The following is an 11,914-nucleotide window of genomic DNA, read 5'->3' as shown; positions in this document are numbered from 1 at the left end:
TCGGCTAGCAACCCCCAGGGGGAGAGCCTTCTCTGTGGGAGCGCCTTCCCTCTGGAATGAGCTGCCCCCGGAGCTGCACATAATCCCCGACCTCCGGTCCTTCCGACGCGCCCTAAAAAGTTGGCTTTTCCAGCAAGCTGGCCTGGCCTGTTAATTTTATCTAATTTTTAAAATGCTATTGTTATATTAATTGGGTTTGGTTTTTTGGATACTTATCTAATTTCCTTTTAACTTTTGTGATATATGTGTTTTTTAATGCTGTACGCTGCCTGAGTCCTTTGGGAGAAGGGCAGCATATAAATCCAATAAAACAAACAAACAAAACAAGTACCAAGGGCTCAGACAGACTTATCATCCATTCAGTTCTAGAAGAGAACTAGAAAGGGAAAGAAAAGTAAACACCAGTGTGTAACTGGGAAGGCAGATGGCATAAATGAGAACCATATGACATCTGAAGCTATGACTTGAATTAAAGGAGTGAAGGATTACTTGTTGGGATGAGTTGCATCTCGGAAGGATTGATAAAAATGTGTTTTAACTAAATGTGCTGAGCTTTTAATTCTTTGAGATGTAGAAGATCAAATCTTGATATAAGGATATCAGATAAAGAGGTAAAGATAAGGAAAATGGAATGTTTCTATAATGCGGCTTATTAAGCTCAGTGAAAAATCAGTGGGGAAAATGACTGTTAAAGCACATAATATTTGTGGGCTGCTCACAATATGGGAAAAAACCAAAATGAGACGGAATTCTTTAACTGTAGGAGGGCAAGTGAACTTAAATGTATTATGGTTTGTTGATTGGAATACAAATAGTAAGGGAATACATTTCTTCAAATAGAAGACAAGAAATGTTAAGGGAGGAAGAGTCATACAATATTTTAAAAGTATCTACACTTAGAAATCAAATTCCAGTCAGCAGAATATCTTTGCCATATAACTATTTTCAAGACCGGCCTATTGTTAGGCAGAGTGAGACTGCTATCTCCGGTTTTAATACCTGGATATATGCTAGAGGAGAAAGGAGCAACAGCTTCATTAGTTTATTCTCTATTTTTTCCAGATGCTTTTTCTATTAAATACATTGCTGTGTACTACCCCCTCAGATAGCTGAGACATGATGGAGGGTGCTGTCCCTTGGGCAGCATTAAGGAACAAATCAGCCGATAACATTTTATTCTTTGACTTGGCAAAATGTTTTGGAATGATTTGAGAAGGAATCCTCTGTCTTGGTCACAGTTTTCTGTACAGATAGTCCTTGACTTATGATCACAATTAACACCAAAATTTATATTGCTAAGTGAAACATTTGTTGAGTTTTGCCCCATTTTATGACCTTTCTTGCTGCAGTTGTTAAGTGAATCACTGCAATTCTTAAGTTAGTAACACTGTTCTTAAGTGAATCTGGATTTCCCGTTGATTTTGCTTGTCAGAAAGTCGCAAAAGCTGATCACATGATTCTGATACACCGCACCAGTCATAAATAGGAATCAGTTGCAAGGTTTCCCAATTTTGATCACGTGACCAAGGGGATGCTGCAATCCTCATGTGAAAAACAGTCATAAGTCACTTTTTTTCAGTTACATGGTAACTTTGAACAGTCACTAAATGAACTGATGTAAGTGGAGAACTACCTGTATCTATTCCTGTGATTTTGTAATTAGCTCTGCATGGTAATACTGCTTTGGCCATATCGTAATCGTAATGTGCTGCTACAGTACTCATCAATAGTTCATCTCAAGACCTGATGTGCATTCCCAGTTGACTATACCTGGGGATAAGGATGTTCAACCACAAGTACATTGATGAACAAAAGCCGGAGGCACTGTGGGTTTTGCTCGTGCAGGTTTTACCTTGACGGGTATATAGTTTGGGCATTATGTAAGAGGCTGTTGTGTAAGAGGTTGAAAAGGCGTAACATTATTTTCAGAAGCATTTTCCAACCTTTTGCAATACAGGTAGTCCTTGAGTTATAATCATAATTGAGCCCCAAATTTATGTTGCTAAATGAAAATTTTAAGTGAGTTTGCCTCACTTTATGACTTTTCTTGCCACAGTTGTTAAGTAAATCATTGCATTTGTTAAGTCAGTAACATGGTTGTTAAGTTAGCAACATGTCTGTTAAGTGAACCGGGATTCCCCATTGACTTTGCTTGTCGCAAAAGGTCGCAAAAGCTGATCACATGACCCTAGGAACGTGATGACGAACCTATGGCACACATGCCAGAGATGGCACGCAGCAATCTCTCTGATGGCACGTCAGCTGTCAGCTCAGTTCAGCTCTGCCGCGCATGCACATCTTCCTCCCACCGACCAGCTGGTCTTTGGGTCTCTGCCGTGTATGCGCAGGTGGCATGCGGGGGGCATGTACGCATACGTGGGGAGGCAGGGAGCGTACAGGGGGCTGCATGTGCATGCATGTGGGGCAAGGCGAATGCACAGGAGCGCACATGCGTGGGAGGCACACACATTGCATTTTGGAGGTTTGGGCGCATGCTTTGGGCACTCAGTCTGGAAAAGGTTAGCCATCACTGCCCTAGGACATTGCAACTATTGTAAATATGAACCAGTTGCCAAGCATCTGAATTTTGATCATGTGACCATAGGGTCATAAGTGCTGCAACGGTCGTAAGTGGGAAAACTGTCATAAGTCACTTTTTTCAGAGCTGTTATAATTTGAAAAGGTCACTAAATGAACGGTTGTAAGTTGAGGACTACCTATACAGATGATTCTTGTTTAATGACCACTCATTCAGTGATTGTTCAAAGTTACAATGGCACTAAACAAATGGGAATTATGACTAGTCCTCAATAATTTAAGATGTCACCGAGCCCTTGTAGTCATGTGATTACAATCCAGGTGTTTGGAAGCCCACATTTCTAAACATCATAGCATCCCACAGTCATGTGGCTATGATTTCCAGCCTTTCCTGCTGACGTCTGACAAGCAAACATCAATGGGGAAGCCAGCAGGAATCCAGAAGTTGTAGTCACATGAGATCGTCACTTAGTGATATCCGTGGTCTCAGTTAAATACAGCAACTGGGACTACTGGAACTGCTGTCCCTAGGTTTTTGTAGTTTGATTATGTAGTTTTGATTATGACTATGTAGTTTTTAAACTTGCAATCACGTTGCTTAATGACAGTTATCTGTCCAGATTAGCAGTGTTAAGCAACGACCCCCTGTCATGATCAGAAGACTTCAGAGAAGACACTTTGCATATATGAAAAACTTTTAACTTCCATGATTAAGGAATGATGATGAGCTGATGCTGGGCGGAGCTGTCCGCTTTTGTTGAAAAGCAGACATCTGCCTTATTTTATGCCCACCTAGAACCCATAAGTACTGCATTTTTCAGAGTATAAGACACTCCGGAGTATAAGATGCACCTCAGTTTTGGGGGAGGAAAATAAGAAAAAAAATTATGTCTCTGCCTACCAGCCAGAGGTGAGTTCCTACCAGTTCAGCTGAACAAATAGTAATTTGGCAGCCTGGGTCACTGGAACTAGCAGACACCCAGGCCTGCCACGCCCCTGAACCAGTTCTCCTATGGCACCGCCATCTTGATTTTCGGTTCTGCACATGAACAGAACAAATTTCATTGCAGAAATGTAATTTTCCCTCCTTTTTAAACATTCTGCGCATGCGCAGACCTTTTTAGGTGCAAATTTGCACACTGACCCGCAGTAATGCCGGCAGCAACCCACCCCTGCTCCCAGCATCTATGGTATTCATCTGGTTAGCATCCTGTCAGTGCGTGAGAGAGTTGAGTGTGTTTGGAAACAAACAGTATTTGCTGTGAGAGCAACAAAGAAGGAGACAGAAAGGAGCCAGGACGTGGCTTGTTCTGCACTAAAGCTGCATGCTGTGCTGATATCTGAAACTAAAACTGAAAGTGAAACTTCTCTCCTCTCCTGAACTACCATGTTGGAAAACCTACTTTTGCTATTGTATAGTTACTTAATGTGTTATATTATATATAAAGAGAAGTTATTGAATCCTGCTGAATTAGTGTGTGTGCTTTCTGAATGTGATTGCTGCTGCAAACTCTGACACATCCTTGCAGCAAATAGCAAACAGACAGGTCAACTTCAGGACATTATTGCAGCCTGATTCAGCATGAGCAGCTGATTGGTGGGTGGATCAGCCTCCCAGAATATTTCCAATTAGCTGTTCCAGGCTGCAGGGATTGCCAGACCATCGCCTCCTCCATGTCTTGTGTTTTTGGCTACACTCAGTGTATAAGACGCACCCAAATTTTCACCCTCTTTTAGGGGGGGAGTCTTATACTCCGAAAAATATGGTACATACCACACTGCGTAAGATCACCTTTCTGTCCAGCAATGAAAATAACTTGATGATTCTTAGAATTCCATCCTGTTCTCCACTGAAGGCCCTTTATTTTCTCTTCCAGTGGCTACTGCCATTTTCACCCAACAGCAGGGCTGACCTAGCATATGTGAAAAACTATTCAAAAGAAATGCTTTTGACATTCTGAGTGCACCAACATCTTTCTGTGCGGATCATACGTCCCAACATATTTCTCTGAATTGCTAGGAGAAGCTGGCAAAAAAATAAAATGCAGCTGCAAATAGTCATTAAACTTAATGAAGTTGTTAGAACAGCCACACCTTATTTTAGGCAGGGTGTGAAAGTGTGAAAAAAGAGAGTATTTTAATCATTAGCAGGAGTGTACTATGTTCTTCAGAAACTCAGGAATCTTTGGTTAGCTAGGTCATTGTTCTCTGGGTCAATAAAGATGCTGTTACCTATTTATACCCAAATGAAGTCCTACTTTTCCTTCAAGATATGCTGACAAGAGTTATTTAAGTATATTTGTTTCCCCCACACATTCCCAATAACTAAATCAATAATTTAGTGGACAAAATACAATGAAGGAAAAAAAAATACGTCATGTATGATCTAGCAAGAAGAAAGCCAATGTGTTCAAAGGAATATTTGTGCCTCTCCCCAGCAATCAAAGACTTTAAAAGGCCTTGGATTAATCAGATCCAAAGGAGAAGAAACCTGTTTGGGCTGGAATAATGTGGAGTTCTTTTCATTAAATTTCTAATGTAATTCTAGGAAATGATAAGGTATTCTTTTAAAATCCTAGATTAGGATAAATTGGGAGCTTCCTGTCTATGCTTTTAAGAAGAGGCAGTGGCGTAAAAAAAATGCCATCTAGAATTAACTCCAAGTTAAGTTGCATCTTGTACATATTCTCACAAGCAGATGTTCCTACACATGTTCCTACAGGGGAATGTCCTAGTCACAAAATCACTTCCAGCCACTAAGGTCTGTGGTTGCTAATTTCATATTCTTCTTTAATATATTATTAAATATATTTAATTATATATTAAATATATTATTATTTAATATAATATATTAAATATATTATTATACTATTATACATCCACATGTGCATCTACACATACATGTACAAATGCATGCTCATCCATCATATGTGTTTAAGATCTTTTTTTTATTTCATCTATTGGGATAAAGAATTTAGAAAAGTGTGGAGTGGTTACATGCACAGGTTTTTTATAAACGAAATTGAGAGGAACATCCCTCCCCTGCCAAAGAAATATAAAGTGAAGGAAAACCACACCATAATTAGGATTATTCTCACATATAAATTGTGCGTAAATGTTTTTTTCTGGAGGTTCTGCCTTTTGTGACCATAAGATCCCAGCCAAATGAGGTTGTCCACTAAGGGCTCCTTGTGATTGTTTCAACTGGGACCCAGGCATTTATCTGTCTTTCTGTATTGGTTATAATACTATTGTTTAAGCATTCCAGGGGTACACAGACAGCAGGATAACTCACCCTAGGAATAGATGTTTGTTATCACTTTGTGAATCATCATTTTAACTTTACCTCCTAATCATGAAACAGCTCACTGGAATATATAATGCTCTCATAGACCATGGCAACCTGACCTGGTTGGATTCAAAGCAATTCTCTAGGTCAATGTTTCTCTGCTTTGGCTGCTCTAAGATGAATGGACTTCAATTCCCAGAATTCCCTAGCTAGCATGGGGAATTCTGGGAGTTGGTCCACACATATTAAAACAGCCAAGGTGGAGAAACTCTGCCCTAGGTTCTTTCATTCCACCTGCTTCCTGGTCTTTTTATCAAAGAACTGGGGGATTAAATCAGGAGTTTTCAGCCAAAGATAGATGCACTCTGCTAGCAGGAAATTGTGTCTTCTTCCTGTAAAAGAAACTCATAGAACAGTCAGAAGCACTTCTTCCTTATTCCCAAAACACTAGTATTTTGCAAATGTAAGGGTAAAGTGTGCATGAGATAACAGAAGTGGACAAACACTTGACTTGGAATCAGGTCAACTAAGAAAAAAAACAGAATGTGATAAAGAGGTCAGGGGCAAAAAGAAAAAAGAAAGAAAAAGGCCCCCCTCCCTGCAGCTCCCTTGATGTTTGTACAATCTTTAAAAACAAGAATTTGATTTTCAGTGTACTGCTATTCTGCAGCAAGAATAGTTTGCCTGTATTTTTCAGGAAGGATCTGACTATAGGAACGGTGTCTTTTTGTGTCCTTTTAATTAACCCTCTTCCCTGGATGAACTAGTTCTCCTTTTGAAGTTCAATATGACTGAACTAGATTTGAGCCATTTCCCACCCATGTAGATTATTCTATAGTTAGCACTTGGCAATTGAATAAAGACTAGCTTTCATGCAGAGTAAGAATTATTTTTATTTACTAATAATACTTATTGAGATGTAACAGTAAGTAGTTTGTGAGGATAATATGACCCATTAATTCAGAAAGTATGTCCATATCAGCGCATTTAATTATGAATTCAAAATGTTCACATGGATCTGCACCAATTAAAATGAATAAAGAGACCAGTACTAGAATAGTTTAGTTTAGTATTACTGCTAATGATAATGTTGCCTCCCAATTTTCATTTCCCTTGGATGATCAATACAGCTTTTTCACAAAATATTTTGATTTGTACAGAAGGTCTAGAATACAAACATACTGTGGTCAGATTGTATACAAATGAGTTGGTCATACAATTAGATCCTTGATATTTCCTGTCTAAATCAGACAATGTTACATGATTGTATTATCATAAACATGATCACCAAACATTTGCAGTCCAATATGCAATTAAATTTTTTAATCACTCTTCCTCACCTGCAGCCATACTATTCTTTTTTAAAAATGAAAATAGTACAAAGCTAGTACCGGAATTAGAGAATTTTAACACCCTATTCTCAATTAAATACTGTAGTGCTCCAGTCCAAAAGACAATTGGCATTTGGCCCACAATAACCAGTATTTGTCCCATACTCCAGAAAGAATCTATATAATAAGAATTCTTGCAGTACCTGTTCAACTGGCCTAACAAAACAAGTATTTTTTACCCTGGTCAAAACAGTTATTCAGTGAAGAAAAGGAATGTAACAAAACAGGAGTACATTTTCTATCATCTGGCCAAGCTCTGAATTTTGAAATAAATTTTATATGAACTCAGACAACTACAGTTATTTCTCAAGTTAAACTTGTCCTTGATTAAACAGAAATAATTCATACAGTTTGCAGAGCTTCTAGGGTCCAATTACTAAACCGTTCACTGAGATTGTAAATAGGTGCGGCAGATTGAAGAATCTTTTCTCACCAACTTCCATTATGAGGTAGCATTGAAGAATGTGTTAATATTGAAACTGTTATGGTATTTATTTATTTATTATTTATTTATTTGCACTTCTAGACCGCCCCCTCTCCCAAAAGGGACTCGGGGCGGTGTACAGTCCACACAGCAAATACATCATCCACAGTAAAATTCATTAAATAGATAAACAGATGAATAAATAAATAAATATGGAGGAGGTTAAAAGAATTAAAAGAACTGTACAGCAAGAATATAAATATGGCTTTAAAACCCCTAAAATCAATTAAATTTAAAACAATACCCTTAAAATACCAGTTAAAAATATATTTCCAGGAGGTAACAGTTATAACAGTTATAATTATGCCAGGCCAGCTAATTGGAACAGGTGAGTCTTCAATTTTTGTCGGAAGGAGCGGAAGTCCGTGGTGGTTCTAATATCGGGGGGGAGGTCATTCCAGAGGGTTGGGCCCATCACAGAGAAGGCCCTACTCCTTGGCGCCGCCCGCTGGCATTGCCTAGTGGACGGCACCTGGAGAAGCCCCTCCCTGTGAGAGCGAATTGGCCGCAGGGATGTATGTGGGAGGATGCGATCCCGCAAGTAACTAGGTAAAATATTTTGCGTAAGAACAAGATATTTTTAAAAGGTGTATGTGTGCCACATAAGTGTTTGTTTACCAGAATGAAGAAAGATATTACAACTCAGCATTCTACCATCCAAGAACACAAATTTATTTATTTATTTAAATTTTTATAGGCTCTCATCTCAATGATTCTGAGTGGCTTGCAATTCAAAAATATATACTAGAATCAAAACAATAAAAACATTTTAAAACAGTAAAAAAAACTATTAAAAAACCATCCAAAATAAATATACTATAAAATTAGCTGCACTTATAGTGCAGAAACTATACAACATGGTACTGATAGATCTTTTCTGATTCTCAAGGCACAGAAACCATGGACACATGTATTACTGTAACTTCTGTGCAAAGTAGGAAATTATGACATCCAGCGGCTATTCTTTTTAACTACAGAGACAGACATGCTTGTAATCCAAGCAACATTTCAAAAATTTTTTAAAATATAGTAGTCATTAAGTGTATGAAGGAAATCAGAATAGTTATCTGTCCCCATCATTTGCTCTGATGAAAGTTTTGTAAAGTTTTGCTTTCATGGGTCCGTTCTTGTATCAAAACAAAAGGATAGGAAGGATTTCCTACAAACAGAATAGCCTTACAACCAAATTCTTATTATTTGGCTGTAGACAGCTAACAGTAAACATTTGGCACACGCTCAGAGATTCTTTCTTAAATTACTGCTTCAAATCTTTCATACAAACGCTGGTGAAAACATTTGGCTAGTCTGAGAAATGAAGACCTGGCTTGCACAAGAGTGATTTGGGATTAGCTAATAAACAAACACATTCAATAGTAATTTAATTTAATTTAATTTAATTTATTAAACTTCTAGACTGCCCCCTCTCCCCGAAGGGCGGTGTACAGGTACAAATTTAAAAACCATACACTCGATAATATACATAACTAAAATTGAATTAAATATCCCCTGTACAAATTTATAAGAATTAAAAACTTAAACCTTAAAACCAAACCATAAAATTTAAAAATACAAACTGAGGTGGGAAAGCTGGAATTAGGCCGTAAGACTGAAGAGACAGTAATTCTTTTTGAGGGATTGCTTTAAAGCAGCCATCCAACTTAATCTAGAGATAATATTAAGAGTTTTTAACTTCCCATAAGGGAAGTTATCTGGAACACTAAGCAAAATTCCTCCTATTTAATTTCTGCCTAGGAGACTATCCCGAAATTCCTGTTCCGTAAACTAGAAAGTCATTTTAAAAATCCCAAAGGGTGGCAGAATTAGAGCATTTCGTAGCGCTGCCAAGAAAATTACTACAGTAGATGCTATAGGCAGGTCTCCTGCTTCAGCAAGGGTTGGACTGGATGTCCCACAAGATCCCTTCAAACTCTGTTATTCTATTCGTCGTCTTCTTCAACGTCACATGAAAATTATTTTCCAAAGACTCCAACCCCCAAGATGCACTTCGACTGTCTTTTTTTTTTTAATTGACGTTTTAAAATGAAAAAGGAAACCGGCCCTTCCATTCGTTTAAAAAGAAGGCGGGAACAACCCTTACTGGACTTCTTGAGCTCTAAAGCCCTCCCTTTCCCACCTCGCGAAAATTATGATCGTAACCATCGAAGGATGGCTAGAGAGGAACGTTGTCCGCAAGGCGACCTGAGGATGGTAAAGCCGGAAGCGGAAGTGGCGTCGCCGGGCCGCCTTTTTTCCTTCAGGTTCCATTTTCTGAGGACCGTTTGGCGCGCGCCGGGGCCTGTTTCGCGGTGGCGTCCTAACCTCCCTTGCGCATCATGACGGACCGTTACACGATTCACAGCCAGTTGGAGCACCTGCAGTCCAAGTACATCGGGACCGGCCATGCCGACACCACCAAGTGGGAGTGGCTCGTGAACCAGCACCGGGACTCCTATTGCTCCTACATGGGCCATTTCGATCTGCTCAACTACTTCGCCATCGCCGAGGACGAAAGCAAAGCCCGCGTCCGTTTCAACCTCATGGAGAAGATGCTGCAACCCTGCGGGCCGCCCGCCGACAAGCCTGACGAGTCTTAAGCTTTGCAGCCGTGCAGCCCACCCGAACGAGGAAGGAAGGAAGGAAGGAACCCTTGCCGCCGGGGAACGATTGGATTCTGCACCGCCTCTTTCCACCCACCCGTGACTGCTTGTGGACTTGCGCAGTTAAATGGATTCCGACGTGTTTCGTACACCCTACATGGCGGGGAGGGCATTTTCTGAACTTTTGCCCTCTGTAGCCTGTGGGGACTTGGGACGGAGCAGAACGGGGCCCGATGGTTTCCCGTAGACCGGCACTGGGGTGGCTTGCTTTGAAGACTTGCAAATGCATCTCTCCCCCTCCCCTCTCCCCTTTTTCATTTCCCACTTTGGAGTGTTTGGGAGGCATTTTCACAATTCGGTTTAATAAAAGATTATGCTTTTTTAAAATAAATAAATGAATGTGGGTAATCAATTAAAATAGCAAACTAACGAGCCCCTGACAGATGGGATAGTATTAATGCATCTGCAAAATCATCTCAATTTGTACCTTGTGGCTAGGTAGCCCTTGAGCGATCTCTGGTAAAAAAGAAAAAAGAAAGGAAGTGTAATTGGCCATTTGTATGATGATTTCTGTACAAAGATCCCTATGCTTGGTCACCCTACTTTAAATTAGTTTTAATAACAGAGCCAAAGGTTTATATTTGTTAACCAGTGCATTGCTCAATAGACTAATGTAAAACTATTAAGCACAACGTATTTTGTAATACCTAACTGGGTGGCGCTGCCCCAGATAAAACCAGTACAAAATTTGGGGCTCCTGGATTCTGGGCTCCTGTTCAATGAGAAAGTAGGCAGCTGTGATCAGGACGGCTTTTGAAAGGATCTATTTGGTGTGCGAATTATGTCCTTTCCTGATGAGCAGGCCATTCACACAGTCATTCATCCCTTAGTCACTTTCCATTTGCACTGTTGTAATATTCTCTTCAAGAGCCAGTTTAGTTGTCTGTAGAAATTGGGGGTCTAGGAGTTCTAGTTTTAAACTTAAGGGTAGCAGGGTGACTTTGAGCCAGTCAATCCCAAACCTTGGAAGAAAACAAACACTTTGAAATTTTTTTGCAAAAAAAAAATTGCAGGAACCAGCCTCCGCAGGCACCAGAAATTAAGACTGATTCAAAGACAGCACATCAAAATGCTCTACATAGGTCTACTCTTGAAGGTTACCCTTGAAGGTTGCTCTGAAGCCAACAGCCAAAATGCAGAGTAGATGCACAACATTGCTGCTCTGTTAAAGGCACTGGCTAGCCAATGGGCTTCTCCATAGCGCTGCTTGGAGAGTACAAGGATTGGTTAACACAGCCTGTTTGCCCATGGACTGAGTAGATTTTTTCCCCTCTGGCCACGCCTCCTTTGCCTCTTCTGGCTCAGTTTTAAAAACTCAGTCCGCCCGATAGGACGAGTTTGGGGAACACTCAGCATTGAGCAAATAGGCTGGGTTCTCCAATAGTAATTTTATGTGATATTTAGCTGTTATTAGGATTTTTCCCCAGGTTTTATTATTTTGATTTTTTATTTTCCCTTTTTTCTATTTTTTATCAAGAGGATTTACCTAACTAAGGCTGAGGCAGCGATCGGTTCCACAGCTGCTTAGTCGCAGCTGGGGGAACAAGCGAGGCCG

The 11,914-nt window shown here is 39.9% G+C and overlaps 1 protein-coding gene across 1 annotated transcript; it reads left to right on the top strand.

The window, feature by feature from the left end:
- Positions 1-9,768: 9,768 nt before the first annotated feature.
- SF3B5 (splicing factor 3b subunit 5) lies at positions 9,769-10,694 on the top strand. The gene has a single exon (XM_081944941.1). It carries the CDS (start codon positions 10,036-10,038, stop codon positions 10,294-10,296), a length of 261 nt encoding a protein of 86 aa, XP_081801067.1. The 5' UTR covers positions 9,769-10,035; the 3' UTR covers positions 10,297-10,694.
- The last annotated feature ends 1,220 nt before the right edge of the window (positions 10,695-11,914 follow it).

This window comes from Natrix helvetica (assembly GCF_964273705.1).
Source record: "Natrix helvetica genome assembly, chromosome: 2".
Taxonomy (NCBI): Eukaryota; Metazoa; Chordata; class Lepidosauria; order Squamata; family Natricidae; genus Natrix; species Natrix helvetica.
Note: the sequence above shows the minus strand (reverse complement) of the source record. Positions and strands in the feature narration are given on the sequence as shown.